This window comes from Artemia sp. Qi Xiang Cuo, chromosome 17, assembly GCF_049724085.1.
Source record: "Artemia sp. Qi Xiang Cuo chromosome 17, ASM4972408v1, whole genome shotgun sequence".
Classification (NCBI taxonomy): domain Eukaryota; kingdom Metazoa; phylum Arthropoda; class Branchiopoda; order Anostraca; family Artemiidae; genus Artemia; species Artemia sp. Qi Xiang Cuo.
The window spans coordinates 52483311-52505132 of NC_142810.1; the positions used below are offsets into that span (position 1 = coordinate 52483311).

At 39.1% G+C, this 21822-nt stretch overlaps 1 protein-coding gene across 1 annotated transcript; it reads left to right on the top strand.

Annotated features, from left to right (window-relative positions):
* Positions 1-19748: 19748 nt before the first annotated feature.
* LOC148942324 (protein CFDP2-like) lies at positions 19749-20168 on the top strand. The gene has a single exon (XM_089103295.1). It carries the CDS (start codon positions 19749-19751, stop codon positions 20166-20168), a length of 420 nt encoding a protein of 139 aa, XP_088959421.1.
* The last annotated feature ends 1654 nt before the right edge of the window (positions 20169-21822 follow it).

Sequence of the window (21822 nt, forward strand, 5' to 3'; positions counted from 1 at the left end):
GTTCTGGGTCTTATCTGATCTGTTCTCAGTCTGATCTGATCTGTTCTCTGTCGTATCTTATCTTTTCTTGGTCTCATATGATCTGTTTTCTGTCTGATCTGTTCTTTGTCCGATCTGATCTGTTCTCGGTCTGATCTGATCTGCTCACGGTCTGATCTGATTAGCTCTTGGTCTGATATGATATGTTCTCGGTCTGATCTCATGTGTTCTCGGTCTGATCTGATCTGTTCTCGGTCTGATCTGATCTGTTCTTTAGCTGGTCTGATCCGTTGTCGGCCTTATTTGATATGTTCTTGGTCTGACCTGATTTTTTCTTGGTCTGATCCGATCTTTTCATGGTCTGATGGGATCTGTTCTTGGTCTGATCTCGTTCTGATCTTATCTGTTCTCAATCTGATCTGATCCGTTCTTCGTCTGATCTGATCTGTGCTTGGTCTAATCTAATCTATTCTGGGTCTTATTTGATCTGTTTTCAGTCTGATCTGCTCTGTTCCGTGTCGTATCTGATCTTTTCTCAGTCTCAAATGATCTGTTCTCTTTCTGATCTGATCTGTTCTTGGTCTGATCTAATCCGCTCTTGGTCGTATTTGATCTGTCCTCGGTCTGATCTGATCTGCTCTCGGTCTGATCTGATTGGTTCTCGATCCAATCTGATCTTTTCTCGGTCTAGTATGATCTGTTCTTGGTCTGATCTGATCTCTTCTCGGTCTGAACTGATCTGTTCTTCGTCTGATCTGATCTGTTTTCAGTCTGTTCTGATCTGTTTTTGGCCTTATCTTATCTGCTCCTGGTTTGATAGGATCTGTTTTCGGTCTGATATAATCTGTTTTCCGTATGATCCGATCTATTCTTGGTCTGATGTGATCTGTTCCTGGTCTGATCTGATGTGCTCTCGGTCTGCCCTGATCTGTTGTCAGTCCGATCTGATCTGTTTCCGGTCTTATCTGATCTTTTCTCGGTCTGATATGATCTGTTATCTTTCTGATCTGATATGTTCTTGGTCTGATTTGATCTGTTTTCGGGCTTATCTGATCTGCTCTCGGTCTGATCTGATCTGTTCTTGGTCTTATTTGATCTGTTCTCGATCTGATCTTTTGTTGGTCTGATATGATCTGTTCTTGGTCTGATCTGATCTATTCTTGGTCTTATTTTATCTGTTCTCAGTCTGATCTGATCTGTTCCCGGTCTCATCTGATCTTTTCTCGGTCTGATCTGTTCTGTTCTTGGTCTAGTATGATCTGTTCTCGATCTGATATGATCTCTTCTCGGTCTGATCTCATCTGCTCTTGGTCTGATCTGATCTGTTCTCCTTGTTATCTGATCTGCTCTCTCTCTCTCTCTCTCTCTCTCTCTCTCTCTCTCTCTCTCTCTCTCTCTCTCTCTCTCTCTCTCTCTCTCTCTCTCTCGATCTTAACTGTTTTTGGTCTGATATGATCTGTTCTCGGTCTGATCTGATCTTGTTTTGGTGTGATCTAATCTGTTCTTGGTATTACCTTATCTGTTCTCCGTTTTATGGCACCTTTTCTCGGTCTGATCTGATCTGTTCTCATTCTGATCTAATCTGTTCTCGGTATTATCTGATCTGTTCTTGGTCTCATCTGATCTTTTCTCCGTCTGATCTGATCGGTTCTCGGTGTGATGTGATCTGTTCTTTAGTCTGAACTGATCTGTTCTTGGTCTTATCTGATCTGTTATAGGTCTGATAATATCTGTTCTTGATCGAAACTGATTTGTTCTTGGTTTTATCTGATCTGTTCAAGGTCTGATATGATATTTTCTCGGTTTGATCTGATCTGCTCTCGGTCTGATCTGATCTGTTCGTTGTCTGATCTGATCTTTTCTCGGTCTTATCTGATCTGTTCTTGGTCTGATATGATCTATTCTCGGATCTGATCTGATTTGTTCTTGGTCTGATCTGATCTGTTCACTGTCTGATGTGATCTGTTCTGGGTCTGATCTCTTCTCGGTCTGAACTGATATGTTCTTGGTCTGATCTGAACTGTTCTCGGTCTGTTCTGATCTATTCTCGGTCTTATCTGATCTGTACTTGGTCTGATATGATCTGTTCTGCGTCTGCAACAGAGCGCCAGTCTAAATTTAATAGAAAATGAAATCGAAGAGAAATATTATGGGTTCAAAATACGGAAAACAAAAGTCCCTCCCAAAACAATGCAAAGAATTCAAATTTCAAAAATGATCGAACCAATAAATTACAAATCCGAAATATGGTTTGCGACTCCGTCGGACGGAATTCCCAAAAATCTGTTATGCGAAGAACAGATTATATCCTACGAGAAAGGAGAAGGTTTCATTTGGGTAACTATATTGATCTGTTCTCAATCTGATCTGATCTATTCACAGTCTTATCTGATCTTTTCTTGTTCTGATCTGTTCTTGGTCTGATCTGTTCTTGATCCGATCTGATCTGTTCTCGGTCTGATCTGATCTGTTCACGGTCTGATGGGATCTGTTCTTGGTCTGATCTCTTCTCCGTCTGAACTGATATGTTCTTGGTCTGATCTGATCTGTTCTTGATCCGATCTGATCTGTTCTCGGTCTGATCTGATCTGTTCACGGTCTGATCTGATCTGTTCTTGGTCTGATATGATATGTTCTCGGTCTGATCTAATGTGTTCTCGGTCTGTTCTGATCTGTTCTCGGTCTTATCTGATCTGTACTTGGTCTGATATGATCTGTTCTGCGTCTGCAACAGAGCGCCAGTCTAAATTTAATAGAAAATGAAATCGAAGAGAAATATTATGGGTTCAAAATACGGAAAACAAAAGTCCCTCCCAAAAAAATGTAAAGAATTTAAATTTCAAAAATGATCGAACCCATACATGACAAATCCGAAATATGGTTTGCGACTCCGTCGGACGGAATTCCCAAAAATCTGTTATGCGAAGAACAGATTATATCCTACGAGAAAGGAGAAGGTTTCATTTGGGTAACTAATTTGATCTGTTCTCAGTCTGATCTGTTCACAGTCTTATCTGATCTTCTCTTGTTCTGATATGATCTGTTCTTGGTCTGATCTGATCTGTTCTTGATCTGATTTGATCTGTTCTCGGTCTTATATGATCTGTTCTCGGTCTTAGCTGATCTTGTCTCGGTCTGATATAATCTGTTCTTGGTATTATCTGATCTTTTCTTGGTCTCATCTCACCTTTTCTTGGTCTGCTCTGATCTGTTCTCGGTCTGAACTAATCTGTTCTCGGTATATCTGATCTGGTCTTGTTCTGATATGATATGCTCTCGGTCTGATCTGATATGTTCTTGGTCTGATCTGATCTGTTCACGGTCTGCTGTGATCTGTTCTTGGTCTAATCTCTTCTCGTCTGAACTGATCTGTTCTGATCTGATCTGTTCTCGGTCTGTTCTGATCTGTTCTCAGTCTTATTCAATCTGTTTTCGGTCTGATCTGATCTGTTCTCGGCCTTATATGACCTGTTCTTGGCTGATGTGATCTGTTCTCGGTCTGATCTGATCTGTTCACGGTCTGATCTGATCTCTTCTCCGTCTTATCTGATCCGTTTTCAGTCTGATTAGAACTGTTCTTGGTCTGATATGATCTGTTGTCGGTCTTATCTAATCTGTTCTCGGTCTAATCTGATCTGTTCCTTGTCTGATCTGATCTATTTTCGGTCTGATCTGATGTTTTCTTGGTCTTATTTGATCTGTTCTTGGTCTGATACGATCTTTTTTTGGATTGAACTGATCTGTTATTTGTCTGATCTGATCTGTTCTCGGTCTGATATGTACTTAGTTACTTGTACTTGTTGCATGCTCAAGCCACATTCAGACTCATCGTGGTGCCCAGCAGATGACAACATGTCTCCTTCCACAGGTTTCGCTCGAGGGTGGCAGGCTCCACCATATCCAGCCACTGGCGATCCCAGCCACAGCCGTATTTTCGGAATCATCCGATTGGCTCCTGATCAGACTTAATTGTTGCTAGCCACGTCTTTTTTTGGCCTCCTGCCCTCTTCTTCCATGCGGGTAGTGGTAGACATTTGAAGGGTTTTTTTCTTATATGGTCATCTGGTCTGTGCATTGTGTGGCAAAACCATCTCAGTCTCCTATGCTTAACTATGTCAGAGACAAGTGGGCGATCCCCACATCTTCTCCTTACTTCTTCATTCGAGATTCTATCTGAGAGGCGGATGCCCAGGATGTAGCGCAGGTATTTTTGGTTGAATATATTCAAGCTCAACGCTTCGGCTGCTATAAGTGACCACGTTTCACATCCATAGAGAAGGACAGAGACAACTATAGCTTCATACACTCGGAGCTTTGTGCGTAGCGATATTTTGCTCCACTTCCTTAGATGTTACCCAAGGCTACCACAAAGTAAAGATTGCGGAGAAAGATGTCTATAAAACTGCGTTTTCTGCAACTGAATGCGGTTCCTATGAATACTGAAGAGTACCTTTTGGACTTAAGACAAGTTCAAGGGTTTTATGTAGACACTTGTTACACCTACTAAGAGGATTAAAGAATTTTATTCACTTCGTTGACGATGTGATATGCGTAGGTGAAAATGCAGAAGAACATTTAGTGACATGGGCTAAAGCATTCGAGAAATTCAGAGAGGGCAACTTGAAATGCTGGCCTGAAAAAGTAAATTTATTTCAACCCAAAATCAAGTTTTTAGGAGTAGTGGTGACCCAAGGTAAGATATTCCCAGATCCTCACAAAATAAAATGTGTTGAAAATCTTAAACCCCCTCGAACTATGAATCAATTAAGAGGAATTTTGGGCTTTTGTGGTTACTTTAGAAAATTTATACGCAATTACGCCCAAATTGTGAAACTCCTGACAGAACTAGCTAAAGGGAAGTCCCAAAATAATAATCCCAAAAGTAATATAAATATTACCTGGTCCCAGGGAGTTTAAACTTCCTTAGACTGTCTCTAAAAGGCACTCACTTCTGAACCAATATTATCGTTACCTGATTTCAAAAAAGGACAATTTGTGGTCACGACTGATGCCAGTTTGAAGGGCACTTACGCACTTTCAAAAACCCCACTGGAATTTTATCTAGATGGATAATGAAAATCCAAGACCTAGACTATGAATTCAAATATTTAAAAGTCAAACAAAACGCAGATTTTGATTACTTGAGTAGATTCCCAGAAAATATCCCGTTGGAAGCCGAGCAAGAAGAAATTAATGCAATCAATACTAAGAGTAAACGCGAATACAAGAAAAACAAAGCGAAAAACAGAATAGAAGAAAATGAGAATAACTATTGTCCCTTATCCTTCGAAAATATAAAAAGAAATCAAAATAAGGATGAAATGTCCCTAGCACTTACTAATTATTTTGTGAATGATAATAAGTTACCCGATAAATTCAAAACTCTTAGAAAATAAAAAGATAATTGTTATTATGATCTTGACGAAGAAATCTTATGCAGTATTGTGACATCTGAGGCAACCAGAAACCAAACCTCAATAATCCCTGTATTACCCCAAAACTTAATAATACCTGCTTTCGAATTCTTTTATTCGGATACAGGCGGACACTTAGAAATAACCAAAACCTTCCATAAATTAAAACAATATTTTGTGTACCGTCAGCATTAACAAAACTTAAGGACTTTGTAAGTAGATGCGAAGCATGTAACTTGAGAAAAAAACAATCTTATCCTAACCCCCAATGGGAAGAGTTCCAGTAGCAAGTTTCTCTTTCGATATTATCTCATTTAACTTGTATGGAACCAGTGGAGGCTTGCCTGTTTCCAACAGAGGCCATACTTGTATTCTTTCAGTTATAGATCATTTTTCCGGATTTACTTTTGCAAAAGCTTTAAAAAAATCAAGGCGCGTACTAATGTAGAGATATTGGTGACATATCCTTATCATCCACAAGCTAATTTCAAAATAGAAAATAGGCATATCATATTTTCGGATGTCTGAAGCATTTACACAAAAGATAAAAGGAATAACTGGGATCATTTCCTATCAACACTGCTTATTCAGAGACAACTAAAGAAAGTCCTTTTTATTTATCATTTGGCCGTGACTTTATAATACCTTATTAAGTCATTATTGAGACCCGACAATATTTTAATAACACGGAGGATTACAAACAAGAGTTCATAAGTAGAATGAGGAAGACTTATAAGATAGTTAGGCAAGAGTTGGAAAAAATTAAAATAAGCCAAGAGCTAAAAAACCTAACCAAAGTCAAGGGGAAGATAGATTTTAAGATAGGAGACTGCGTCTACCTAAAGAGTGAAGCTAAAACAGAAGGCAAAAAACTTTCCAATAAATACTCTGGACCGTATAGAATAATCAAAAAGTACGATAACGGTTTTACGTTTAAAATGGCAAACCCCGATAATGGAATAAATTATAAAGCACACGTTATTCGAATAAAAAGAGCCAAATTTCCAGAAAAATGGATATCACAACCCGCATCTACCGATTCATCAGAAGCGGAAGTCGAACCCCCTCGGTCAAGGTTGGCCGAGTTAAAACCCTTTAATTTCAAACAAGATTATTTTGAAAATGGCAGTGATGAGGAAAACTTTGAGGAATTATTAGCTATAAAAACCTAGTTGTTCCCAAAAGAAAGTCCCTAGTATGAGCGAGAATAAAAACACCAAAATCTCCAAACAGTTCATCATCGGAAAGTTCAGGAGAGTTAGATTATACCCTATCTCCAAAAACCCAATTCTTTCCAGATAGAATTTCTACCCCTTGTCCCCCCAAAAGATTTACAGACGACATGGTTTCACCAGCAACCCCAATAGAGAGACCCCTGTCATTATAGGAGGAATTAAACACAGCTGTAGAAACACAGGGTAATACTGTAAAGAAAACTCCTCCCAAAGATTCAATAAAAACAAATCTGCGAGAGGATATGAATTTAATAAAATTACCCATAAAAACGAGGCAAATTACATTGCCATAGAATCTCCAAACTACCAAGCATGCCCAACAAGGACAAAATCATGACATAACCGTATCTAAGGTTAAGCCCAAAGAATGGTCTTCATGGAGGGAGACACTAGTGCAAAAAATGCCTCATCCCTCCGAAGACATGGCATTTAAACAATAGAGGAACCCTGCAAAAACATTTGATTCCTCTCAGAGCTCTCAAGAAACTTTCAAGTCTCCCGAATCAAGAATTCCAAAGGAGGAATTGGAAAGTAAACCTTCTCCTTTCAGAGGAGAAGAAATATATGAAGGACGAGCAGGTTCTACCTCAAAAACACAAAGTGCCACTTCTAAGAGCTCTAATGCGGAATCATCGGAAATCAGTTCAGAAGAGTCTGACGGTGAATCAGACCAGATGGCAGTTAAAGAAACAGGGAAATCAAAACAGACCTCAGCGGCCGCGCATGCAAAAGAAACAAAATTAAAAGGTCAAGAATTCCTGAAAAAAAAACAATATATAAAGTTTGATCTTATATCGCTAGCAAAACCCAAAAAGAAAAACCACAAGAAACCGAGGAAAAATTAACAACACAATCGGGTAGGACAGTTAAAAAACCTGATAGATGAAAATACCCCTAGTTGGTGCAAAATCAAAAAGAAAATTTCCAATAGTAATGTTTCATAATAATAATTAATAAAAAAACTCTTTGTCTAAAATAAAATTTTTAGCAGTAAAACCGTAATACATGCGAGTTACAAATGGACAACAGATCCTTAGACTGAAAGGTAATGATAACACAAGGACTCACTCAACATGTTCAATGTAATGTTTATCCACGCGGTATCAAACCAAACAACCCAAGTCAAAAAGAAAATCGAAAATGCCATTGCCACGGGAGCTTGCGTGTTTTTGTCGTAGGGAGTTTGTACTCAGATCCAGCAACAAATAGTTTTTTTTGTTGATGGCGGTAGGTTTCAAATCCTTTATGAAAATCAACTTATATTCCTACAAAAATAATCTACAAGAATAAATTTAAAAGTATGTGAATAAATTCACCAAGTCAATATTAGTGAGTATATAGTAATATAAGTGAAGTCAAAATATTAGTGGTTAATGAGAATAGCCCAACGTAGGAAGCTCGTGGTCGGTTGATGATGACAAGTGGTGTTTAGAGTCCTATTTGGCACATTCCGAAACCGGGTAGCTCCCTTACGACAAACAACTGTACCTCTACAAAAGTGACTTACAAGAGCCCTTCCCCTACTACTTCAGCTGCAGTAATATGTTGCTTAATCTACATAACAACCCAAAATAAACCTAGTATGTCGAAATTAAATAGACGAATTCTATATCGTGGGAAGTTTGTGTTCCGGCTCACCCAAAAACAGTTTTTTATTCAGTGTGTGGGAGAGACGGTCCCTAAGCTCCTCTATGAAAATCAACCTATATTTCTACAAAAATGATCCATGAAACCCATTTTCCCCCTTCCTTATCACGTTGTGTTACCGAAATTAAAGTGACGAACTCCATATCGTAGGAAGTTTTGGGTGGAGCTCGACACAAAATAACGTTTGGTTCTGATTGGGTCGTGTTCTTCCTGAGATTTCCTTGTGAAATTAACCCACATTGTTACAAAACTTATATTGCTAAAAACAAAAACTACTAGTGTAAATATGCGTAATTATAAACTGATCATTTTCAGATCATGACAGCAGAATCATGGTCAGTTCGAAAGGCAATTATTGACACGGAATATATTAAGCAGGGAGTGATGCACAGCTAATCACACCTATATCAATCGGAGGCAACGCTGTAGTGTTGCCTATAGTAAAGACCATACGGCTCCAATATTTTATTATTATTTATTTATTATTTATTTTTTTTCCCAGAGGCACTTCATACGGAAGGGGTCGTAGTAGAAACATCAAAGGGGGCTCATTCGACTGTAAATCGAGAGTTCTAGTGTCCTTTTTAATAGTTGAAAATGATTGGCGGGCAACTAGCCCCCTCCCCCTCCCACGCCCATCATTCACCCAAACACATCCAATCAAAATTTTGGGATAGCAATTTTGTTCAGCGTTGTTGATTTCCAGATAGAAAATATATTTTTGAGGAGGACACTCCCCCACAACCCTCGGGGCAAGAGTTATAAGTTATGCTCTGGGGGAATATAAGGTTTTTACAGAATGTGTTGTCGTAGAAACTTCAAAACAGGTTAATTCGATTGGAAATTCAAAGAGCTAGTGCCTTTTTTAATAGTCGAAATTGATTGGAGGGCAACTAGGGGCGCCCCCCCCCCCTAAACCCATCATTTCCCCAAACACTTCCAATCAAAATTTTGAGAAAGCCGTTTTGTTCAGCGTAGTTGATTTCCAGATAGAAAATATGTTTTTGAGGAGGACACTCCCCCTCAACCCTCAGGGCCAGGGTTTTAAGTTATGCCCTGGGGGCATATAAGGTTTTTATAGAAGGCGTTGTCGTAGAAACTTCAAACGAGGCTCATTCGATTAGAGATAGAGAGTTCTAGTGCCCTTTTTAATAGTCGAAAGTGGTTGGAGGGCAACTAGCCCCCGCCCAACGCCCATCATTCCTCCAAACACATCCAATAAAAATTTTGAGATAGCCATTTTGTTCAGCGTAGTTGATTTCCAGATCGAAAATATATTTTTGAACAGGACACTCCCCTACAACCCTCAGGGCAAGAGTTTTAAGTTATGCCCTGGGGGCATATAAGGTATTTATAGAAGGCGTTGTCATAGAAACTTCAAAACAGGTTCATTCGATTGGACTTTCAAAGGGTTAGTGCCATTTTTAATATTCGAAAGTGATTGGAGGGCAACTAGCCCCCCTCCCAAACCCATCATTTCCCCAAACATATCCAATCAAAATTTTGAGATAGCCGTTTCGTTCGGCGTAGTTGATTTCCAGATAGAAAATATGTTTTTGAGGAGGACACTCCCCCTCAACCTTCAGGGCAAGGGTTTTAAGTTATGCCCTGGGGGCATATAAGGTTTTTATAGAAGGCGTTGTCGTAGAAACTTCAAAGGGAGCTCATTCGATTAGAAATCGAGAGTTCTAGTGGCCTTTTTAATAGTCGAAAATGATGGGAGGGCAACTAGCCCCCCGCCTCCACGCCCATTATTCCTCCAAACACATCCAATCAAAATTTTGAGATAGCCATTTTGTTCAGCTTAGTTGATTTCCACATAGAAAATATATTTTTGAGGAGGACACTCCCCCACAACCCTCAGGACAAGAGTTTTAAGTTATGCCCTAGGGACATATAAGGTTTTTATAAAAGGTGTTGTCGTAGAAACTTCAAAACAGGCTCATTCGATTGGAGATTCAAAGGGCTAATGCCCTTTTCAAAAGTCGAAAGTGATTGGAGGGCAACTAAACCCCCCACCACGCCCATCATTTCCCCAAACAGATCCAATAAAAATTTTAAGATAGCTATTTTGTTCAGCGTACTTGATTTACAGATAGAAAATATTTTTTTGAGGAGGAAACTCCCCCTCAACCCTCCGGGCAAGGGTTTTAAGTTATGCCCTGGGGGCATATAAGGTTCTTATAGAGGGCGTTGTCGTAGAAACTTCAAAGAATGCTTATTTGATAGAAAATTCGAAGGGATTGTGCCCTTTTCAATAGTCGAATGGGATTGGTGGGCAACTAGCCCCCCCCCCCCCACGCCCATCATTCCCCCAAACACATCCAATCAAAATTTTGAGATAGCCATTTTGTTCAGCGTAGTTGATTTTCAGATAGAAAATTTGTTTTTGAGGAGGAAACTCCCCCACAACCCTCAGGGCAAGGGTTTTAATTTATACCCGGGGGTATATAAGGTTTTTATAGAAGGTATTGTCGTAGAATCTTCAACAAGGGCACATTCGATTGGAAATTGAAAGGGCTAGTGCCCTTTTTAATAGTCGAAAGTGATTAGAGGGCACCTAGCCCCCCCTCATGCCCATCATTCCCCCAAACACATCCAATCAAAATTTTGAGACAGCCATTTTATTAAACGTAGTTTTAAGTTCTGGAAATTAGGTCTTTGAGGATGACAACTCCCCCACAACCCTCAGGGCAAGGGTTGTAATTTAAGGATTTGCGAATCCTTCCCATTATTTTTTATGGAAGGGATGCTCGTATAAACTTTAGAGAGGGCCCATTTCACTGAAAATTGAAAGTTCTTGTTCATTTTTTAAGAGTCAAAAGAGATTGGAGGGTAGCTAGCCCCCCCCCCTCCTCCGCTACGCCCAAAATGCATCAGATAAAAAGTTTGAGATAGACATTTTGTTAAAATAGTTCTAAGTTCTGATAACAAAAAACTCCGGTGTCGACAAAGCCAACCAGGACCCGGGGGTAGGCGTTGTAAGTTATGCCCTAGGGGCATATAAACAATCAAACAATCATTAAATAAACAATCAATGCAAACAAAATACAATAGATATTAATGTAAATTAATAAATAATTTAGTGCTGATGTTAATGCAAATTAATATATAAATTTCTGCTGGGTGGAATTTAACGTGGGGGAATTATCAGCAGGAAAAGAAAATGTTCTTTGAGAGGGGAGGAATTTCCCAGGGGTGGGTTTTGCAAATGTGAATTATTCAGGAAGGGGTCGACTAAACCCATTCGATAATATTCTAAATTTTACATTTGAAACTAACAGGAATAAAGAATCAACGGAAATGTCAGAGATAGCACTTCAGGTTCCTTTAGACGATTTTGTTCGTGTCTTTTGAAAAAAGACGTTTTCAAAAGACAGATTATTTTCATTTCTATTACTTTCTCTATGACTGCTCAATTATGCATGTGAGCGGGGAGACTCCCCCCCACCTCTGTCTACGCTAAGGTTTCAGTTTTTATCTCAAGGCTTAAAAATGAACACAATGCAATAAAACTATAACTCAAAGTAACATATATAGAATAATATATGCACATAACACGGAACAATTAATCAAAATTGCATATTATGAGTTGAGGCTCACCCAAATGATGGCCCAGAGGGCTCACCATTCCACAATCTATGAAATCAATCCAGCATCTATGAACTGAAAAGTATTTTTGAGTATTTTAACGTCTTCCACAACTCAAACGGTTCAACATTCTACTGCCCAATGAGTCTGTATAATGTCCTAAATCGGGAACGGATGAGATAAGTGAAGTTCCGCCTTATATTGGATGAGTCTCCAACCTCACTCTCCTCCTCTCTTACTGTCTGCGCTTAAGTTTTCTTCTTTATGCCAAGTACGCCGCCCCCACCCCAAAGACTTTAATAAGGTAAAGTTTTGTTTTGGAAGAACACATAGTAAATCAATTATAATTATCCAATTATAAGGTTAAAGTACATATTCTGTGATAGATGCAAAAATGCTTTGGCAAACAAACTTCTATTAAAATCAATTCCGAAGAATCGTGATCCTTTTGTGTCAGCAATTTAAAAGGTCTAAAGCCCATTATTGTAGATATTTTTCCAACTCGTTTATTGATTTTCATCACTGTCTAAGTGTTACGCACGCTGTTGATTATTCATATATGAGGTTTTTATCAAAGTGGTAATCGTATAGACTTTGAAAAAAGCCTCATTCGATTTAAATTGAAAGTTCTAGATCCGTTTTTTAAAGTCAAGAATAATCGGACAGTAAGAACCCCCCCCCATGCCATAAAAACTTGAAACTTTTTGCAATCAAAAATGAACAAAAATTAATTTAAAAAAAACTTTACGAAAAATAAGTTTTTCAAAGAAAAGTAAAGGCCATTTTAAAATTAAGCTCAGGAGATACAAATACCTGTTAAAATTCAAATTCAAAACGACTAGATATTACTATTAAAGAATAAATGAAACCCAAAACGAGCAGAAATTAAATAAACAATCATAGCAAAAACCATACAACAAGTAATAATATAAATGAATAAATAGATCTTAAAGCGAGTAATGCTTCGATTGAATATGAAAATCAAGCTTAAACCGATAAAAATATTTTGCTATTAAAGTATAAATGAAACTTAAAACGAACAGAAATTACATAAACAATCAATGCGAACAAACATACAAGATATATTAATGTAAATGAATAAATAAATCTGAAAACGAGTGAAATTTAAATTGAATATGCAAATCAAGTTTGAATCGAATAAAAATAACTACAAGCAAGAGTTTAGGTATCGCCTCACTGCAGAAGCCTACTGCAGAAAACCTACTGCGTCATTGGCACTTTACTGAAAACGAAATATATTACAAATATTTTCTTTTGTATTTAATATTGAAAATAAATTTTAAATTACAGTAAAATTTTGAACTGATGAGCTTTCAGCAATTAATATCATTATACATCAAATATTCAGTTTAATTTATCAAGATTGGTCAAGACAAATATAGTTTCACTACAAACAAAATTTGGATACTGCCCCCTTTTTTAACTGTAAAAACCTAAAGCCTTCTGCGTCATTGGCGCTTCACTGAAAAAGAATTACTCGTATATTACAAATTTATTCTTTTCCAGTCCTTACAGCATTGAAAATGAAAAAAAAATTACAGTGAAGAAAATTCTTGAACTGATGGATTTTTCAACAATTAATATCATTATATATCTAATATTCAATTTGATTTTGTTTATACTTTCCAAGACCTTTCAAGACTCATATAGTTTTCAGTAAGGCGCCAATGACGCAGTAGGTTTTAGGCTTCTGCAGTGAGGCGATACCCAAATTCTTGTTTGTAGTTATTTTTATTCGATTCAAACTTGATTTGCATATTCAATTTAAATTTCACTTGTTATTTCGTTTTAAGCTTGATTTTCATATTCAATCTAAGCATTACTCGCTTTAAGATCTATTTATTCATTTATATTATTACTTGTTGTATGTTTTTTGCCATGATTTTTTATTTAATTTCCGTTCGTTTTGGGTTCATTTATACTTTAATATTAATTTCTGGTCGTTTTGAGTTTTAATTTTAACAGGTATTTTTATCTCCTGAGCTCAAGTTTAAAACGGCCTTTACTTTTCTTTGAAAAACTTGTTTTTGGTAAATTTTTTTTTAATTAATAGCATATAAATAGCGAGCGCAAAGGAGAACATTATATACGCAGCAGCTACTTTGCTAGAAATACAATATTATAAACAATTTTGATTAGACCTCGAATCCAAAGAATACAAACCCCTAGGTAGTAAATAATTTCTGAAACGTAAGAAAACACAACCAAAGAAAAAGAGAAGCCTATAAGAGTAATAACATGAAAATTAACAAAACCAGTAGAATATTCTAAACGCTAACCTAACATGATAAACCCAAATCAAAATTCTGAAAATTCCAAATTCCCTTAGGAATCCCAGCAAAAATAAATTGTCCTAAATTCTACAAAAATGTGTCATTTGTTAAAATTAAAATCACGCATTTGCAGATACACCGACCTCTGACGACCTCTCTCTTATCGTCATTGATGACCCAGTAAAACATCGGAAAGAGGTAACCTACACGGAAAGTTACTAGCCCCACTAGGTAGAACATTAAATTATTAAAAAAAAAAATAAATATGATAAAATTCTCCAGTTGGCCACAATTAAATAAACCAGATTCAACATCCGAAACATTGCGTTTTATATCCACAAAATGTTTAAATACGTATAAAAAATATCACAGTATGAATAATATAAATAAATCATTGAGCGAATATGTCTTAGTAAAGGTAGTGGAAGAGCTAAATTTTACCACATTACACTTCCTCCTCAAATCACTTAGAAGTCCCCTGGAAGATAGAGTAATCTTAAGAGTAATAGCAAGTTTAATATATTATAACTCTAGTACACAGGCAATGTTGACAACAGTTGAACGCACTAGATTAGCTGCTAACAAGGCGTTAAGAATTCTCTTACAAATGATTCCCATGTCCAAGTATCCCCTAATTTCTGAATTCATCGCAGAAGATCTTTGGCAAGTTCAGGATGACAATGGTATTATTACCATTTAGCCCCCACGATTCCTAGCCCTATACCAGACCGAGAACAGATCAGATCAGACCGAGAACAGATCAGTTAAAACCGAAAATAGATCATATCAGACAAAGAACAGATCAGATAAGACCGTGAACACATCATATAAGACCAAGAACAGATCAGAACAAACAAAGAACAGATCAGATTAGACCGAGCGGAAATTAGATCAGACCGAGAACTAATCATATCAGACCAAGAACAGATCATATTAGACCGAGAACAGATTAGATAAGACCAACAACAGATCAGATCAGACTGGAAAAAGATAAGATGAGACCAAAAACAGATTAGATAATACCAAAACCAGATTAGATCAGACCGAGAATATTTCAGATCAGACCGAGAACAGATCAGATAAGACCGAGAACAGAACAGATCAGACCAAAAACAGATCATATCAGACCAAGAACAGATCAGATAAGACCGAGAACAGATTATATTAGACCGAGAACAGATCAGATCAGGCAAAGAACAGATCAGATCAGACAAGAGAACAGGTCAGATCAGACCAAGAACAGATCAGATATGACCCAGAACAGAACAGACTAGACCAAGAACAGACCAGATAAGACCGATAACTAATGAGATAGACTAAGAACAGATCAGGTCACACCAAGATCAGATTTGACCGAGAACAGATCAGATCAGACAAAGAACAGTTCAGATCAGACCGAGAACAGATCAGATAAGACCAAAAACAGATCAGATATGACCCAAAACAGAACAGACTAGACCAAGAACAGACCAAATCAGGCCGAGAAAAGATCTTATCAGACCAAAATAAGATCAGATGAGACTGAGAACAGATCAGAACAGACCACGAACAGATTAGATAAGACTGAGAACAGATCAGATCAGACCAAGAACAGATCAGATGAGACAGAAAACAGATAAGATAAGACCAAGAACTGATGAGATAAACCAAAACCAGATCAGATCACACCAAGAACAGATAAGATCAGACCAAGAACGGATGAGACCAAGAACAGATCAGATCATACCGAGAACAGATCATATCAGACCAAGATCAGTTCAGATCAGACAGAGAGCAGATAAGATAAGAAGGAGAAAAGATCAGATCAGATCGAGAACGAATCAGATCCGGACCGAGAACAGATCAGATCAAACCGAGAACAGACCAGATAATACCGAGAACAGATAATATAAGACCAAGAACAGATCAGACCGAGAAAAGATCAGATCAGACAGAGAACAGATCATATCGGACCGAGAAAAGATCAGAGGAGACCGGGGACCGATCAGATCAGACTGAGAAAACAGATTAAATAAGACCCAGAATACATCGGATCAGACCAAGAACACATCACATCAGACGAAGAACAGATCAGATCAGATCGAGAAGAGATCAAATCAGACCGAGAACAGATTAGATGAGAGCAGATCAGATCAGACCGAGAACAGATCAAATCAGACCAAGAACAGATCAGTTCAGATCGAGAACAGATCAGATCAGAAAGAGAACATATCATATCAGACCGAGAAAGATCATATAAGACCGGGAACAGATCAGATATGAGTGAGAACAGATCAAATAAGACCCAGATTAGATCATATCAGACCAACCACAGATCAGATCAGACCAAGAACAGATCAGATCATATTGAGAACGGATCATATCACACCGAGAACAGATCAGATCAGACCAAGAATAAGACCCAGAATAGATCATATCAGACCAACCACAAATCAGATCAGACCAAGAACAGATCAGATCATATTGAGAACGGATCATATCACACCAAGAACAGATCAGAAGAGACAGAGAACATATAAGATAAGACCAAGAACTGATGAGATAAACCAAAACCAGATCAGATCACACCAAGAACAGATCAGATCAGACCAAGAACGGATGAGACCAAGAACAGATCAGGTCATACCGAGAACAGATTATATCAGACCAAGAACAGTTCAGATCAGACTGAGAGCAGATCAGATAAGACGGAGAACAGATCAGATCAGACCGAGAAAGAATCAGATCCGACCGAGAATAGATCAGATCTGACCGAGAACAGATCAGATCAGACCGAGAACAGATCATATAAGACCAAGAACAGATCAGACCGAGAAAAGATCAGATCAGAAAGAGAACAGATCAAATCAGACCGAGAAAAGATCAGAGGAGACCGGGGACAGATCAGATCAGACTGAGAACAGATTAAATAAGACCCAGAATACATCAGATCAGACCAAGAACACATCACATCAGACGAAGAACAGATAAGATCAGATCGAGAACAGATCAAATCAGACCGAGAACAGATCAGATGAGACCGAGAGCAGATCAGATCAGACCGAGAACAGATCAAATCAGACTAAGAACAGATCAGATCAGACCGAGAACAGATCAGATCAGAAAGAGAACATATCATATCAGACCGAGAAAGATCATATAAGACCGGGAACAGATCAGATCAGAGTGAGAACAGATCAAATAAGACCCAGATTAGATCGGATCAGACCAACCACAGATCAGATCAGACCAAGAACAGATCAGATCATATTGAGAACGGATCATATCAGACCGAGAACAGATCAGATCAGACGGAGAACAGATCAGATCAGACCGGGAACAGATCAGATCAGACCAAGAACATATCACATCAGACAAAGAATAGATCAGATCAGACGGAAAACAGATTGTATCAGACCAAGAAAAGATCATATCAGGCCAAGAGCAGATCAGATAATACCGAGAAGAGGTCCGTTCAGACCGAGAAGAGATCAGACCAAAAAAAGATCCCATCAGACCGTGAAAAGATCGGATCAGACCAAGAACACATCAGAAATTACCGAGAACACATTAGATCAGTCCGAGAACAGATGAGATCAGACCGAGAAAGACGAGGTGAGACCAAGAACAGATCAGATAATACCGAAAATAGATTAGATCAGACCGAGAAAAGATCAGATCAGACCGAGAACAGATCTTATCAGACCGAGAACAGTTCAGATCAGACTTAGAGCAGATCAGATAAGACGGCAAACAGATCAGATCAGACCGAGAACAGATCAGATCAGACCGAGAAAAGATCATATCAAACCAAGAACAGATCAAATAAGACGGAGAAAAGATCATATCAGACAGAGTTCAGATTTGATCAGACCGAGAACAGATGATATCAGACCGAGAACAGATCAGATAAGACCGAAAAGAGATCAGATAAGACCGAAAAGAGATCAGATAAGTCCGAAAAGAGATCAGATCAGACAAGGAACAGATCAGATCAGACCAAAAACAGATCAGACCAGACAAAGAATAGATCAGATCAGACAAAGCCCAGGTCAGATAAGACCAAGAACAGATCAGATATGATCAAGAACAGATCAGAGTAGACTAAAAACAGACCAGATCACACCGAGAACTGATCTTATCAAACCAAAAACAGATCAGATCAGACTGAAAACAGATCAAAACAGACCACGAACAGATCAGATCAGACCGAGTATAGATCAGATCAGACCAAAAAAAGATCTGATCAGACAAATAACAGATAAGATCATACCGACAACAGATCAGATCAGACCAAGAACAGATCAGATTAGACTAAGAACAGATCAGATATGACCGAGAACAGATCAGTTTAGACCAAGAACAGACCAGGTCAGACCGAGAACAGATAAATCAGACTGAAAACAGATCAGAACAGACCAAGAACAGATTAGATCAGACCAAGTATAGATCAGATCAGACCGAGAACCGAACAGATTAGACAGAGAACAGATCAGATCAGACCGAGCACAGATCATATCAGATTGAGAACAGATCAGATAAGACCAAGAACTTATTAGATAGACTAAGAACAGATCAGCCCACACCAAAAACAGATCAGATCAGACCGAGAACAGATCATATCAGACCAGGAAAAGATCAGATCCGACCAAGAAAAGGTCAGATCAGACCGAGAACAGATCATATCAGACCCAGAAAAGATCAGATAAGACCGGGAACAGATCAGACTGAGATTAGATAAAATAAGACCCAGAATAGGGTCTTATTTAGATAAAATAAGACCCAGAATAACCAAAAACAGATCATATCAGACCTTGAACAGATCAGATCAGACCAAGAAAAAATCAGATCAGACCAAGAACTTATCATTTAAGACCGAAAACAGATCAGATCAAACAGAGAATAGATCATATCAGCCCGAAGCCTATTGTTGATTCTAGGTGGGAGCAAAGGACTAGCTAAGCCGGTAAATTTCCACGGCGGTGGTGGGCATCCAGGCAATGAGGCTTGACCCTCCGTCCCTAGGTAGCATAGGAAATCCGCTAGCGCAACTCAAAACGGTGAAAGGGTGTAAACATCACTGAGCTCCACGCCGAGCAAGGTGATGGCCAACGCGCTTCAGGTGACCGCAGGACTGGGGACCTTGTGGTGTACCTTATCCCCTAGAAACGCTCAATGTTGATGACAAATATGATGATGAAAAGTTTGGCCATGGCATCCCCGGTATTATGCGATGCGACTAAAATGGTGCTCTCGTCGAAAAGTATGCTAGGTACCGTCCTATCTAGAAGACAAGGCCTGAATATCGGCTGCTGGAACCTGTGCTCGATTAAATTTTCATGACACAAGCTTTTGTAGCCGATGAATTTTATGTTTATAACCTTGATATTCTGTGCGTCTCTGAGACGAGCCTAAATGGACGTAACATCTTGACCCTTGAATCCTCGGCTGGGAAGGCGGTCTCTTTTTATAACTTGGGACCATTAGATGGATCTGGCTGAGCAGAAGTAGGTTTCCTGTTGTACCCCAAAGCAGTTACTGGGTTCATCGAAAATGAGTCTGTTTCTGAGAGAATCATACGGGCAAGAATTAAAGATCGCACTAACAATATGACTGTCCTTAGCGTTTACGCCCCAATAAGAGATGCCACTCAACAGCAAAAAGATCAGTTTTACAGTGACTTGCAGACAGTCATTGATAAGATTCCCCGGAAAGATATGCTCCTAATTGGAGGCGATTTCAATGCTAGAATCGGCGGAAAGCTGAATAACTTGGAACATGCGATCGGCAAGCATGGCCTCGGAAACAGTTGCACAAATGGAAACAGGCTTTTACTGTTCGCAATGCTAAACAATCTCACTGTGGCTAGCACCTGGCTTAGGTACAATCCATGTCATACGTATACATGGGAATCCCGCGATGGAACAGTAAAGGCCCAAATAGATTATCTCCTTGTATCCCGACGATGGAAATCCATGGTGTTGGAATCGATAGGGCACAGAGGTGCTGACACGGGATCGAAAAATTGATCTGATCACTTGTTGCTGAAGACTAGGCTAAAGTACAGACTTAGCTCAAGGAAGACTACTATGCCGAACCAGAAAATAGACGTGTCGAAGCTGAAAGTAGATGAGTACCGAGGAGCATTTGTCCTTGAACTATCAAACCGCTTCGCTGTCCATCAAGATGAAACCGAGAAGGCAACCCCGACTGATCAGTGCCCCAAGATAAAGATTGAGAAGAATTGGAGCAAATTCAAGGACCACATCAATGAAGCTGCCTCAAACAGGCTTGGGTTTGTCAAGCGTAAAACCAAGAAATGGATCTCAGAAAAGATACTCAAACTCTCTGCCGAGAAAAAAGAAATGACCGACAAGAAGTCCCCCACACACAAAGTGCTACCACAAGAATGTCAAAAATCAGCAAGAGCTGCCAAAAAAGCCTACTGGTCTAATGTTGCCAGTGCTATGGAAAGAGCCGCATCACGGAATGATACATGAAAATTCTATCAGATACTTGGAGAATGCACTGGGAAGAAGAAGCAAACTACCATCTTCTCGCTTAAGGTGAAGGATGGGAAAATACTCACAAGCAGCGAGGAACGTATCAAAAGATGGCGAGTTCACTTCCAAGAGCTATTGAGGCAAGGAGACAATAGCAATCGAAAGCAACCACTTACAGCACCACAGGACCCTCCGCACAACCAGGCTTATCAAAATGTATGTACGGACCAACCTCCAGGGATGAAGTAATTAAGGCGATCCAAGTTCTGAAAAACCATAAAAGCCCAGGAATAGATGGGATTCCTACCAAGTTACTGAAAGCTCTCCCCGAGGTGGTGGTGGATGAGCTTCATAGCTTTATAACCGAAGGCTGGGACAATGAATACATCCCAGATGACTGGAAGACCTCAATAATTGTCCCTATCTTAAAAAAAGGAGACCGACTGGACTGCGAAAATTACCGATGTATATCCCTTATCCCCATTGCTGCCAAGCTGTTCGCCCATATACTTTTAAACAGATTCAAAGACACCGGAAACAGCCAAACGCGACCCAACCAAGCATAACTCAGGCCGTGTATGGGTTGCTGTGACCAGATTTTTAGCCTGCAACAGATCCTTGAACACCGGTTTAAACACCAGCAGGAAACAATCCAAATCTTCATAGACTTCATTACCGCGTTTGATTTGGTCCATCGTGATGCAATATGGGAGGCAATGAGAGAGGACAGTGTACCTGAGAAGATCATCAATCTACTCAAGGCATACTATGCTGGAACAAAGGCCCGGGTAAGAGTCGATGGCCATCTTTCAGATCTAGCCCTGATTGAAGAAGGTGAACATCAAGACTGTGTTCTTTCACCATCTTTGTTCAACTTTGTCATCGATTGGATCCTCAGGGTCCTGGACAATTATAAAGGCGTTGCAGTGAGCCCGTCCCTCTCCATCACAGACCTTGACTTTGCTGATGATGTGAACATGATTGCTGAATCTGTTGCAGAAGCCCAGGCTATGATAAGTGACTTGGCAGTCAAGGCACTTTCGACTGGTCTACAAATAAGCCTAAGAAAAACAAAATCCATGCGAACAGATGTGATGGATGAAACCCCTGTGACCCTAAATGGTAATCAGATAGAGGACGTCCAGTCACTCAAATACCTCAGATCGATGGTAAACCCTGC

Bases quoted from the DNA above. Each gene is read 5' to 3' on its own strand.
- LOC148942324 (XM_089103295.1), top strand. From the start codon at position 19,749: ATGACTGTCCTTAGCGTTTACGCCCCAATAAGAGATGCCACTCAACAG.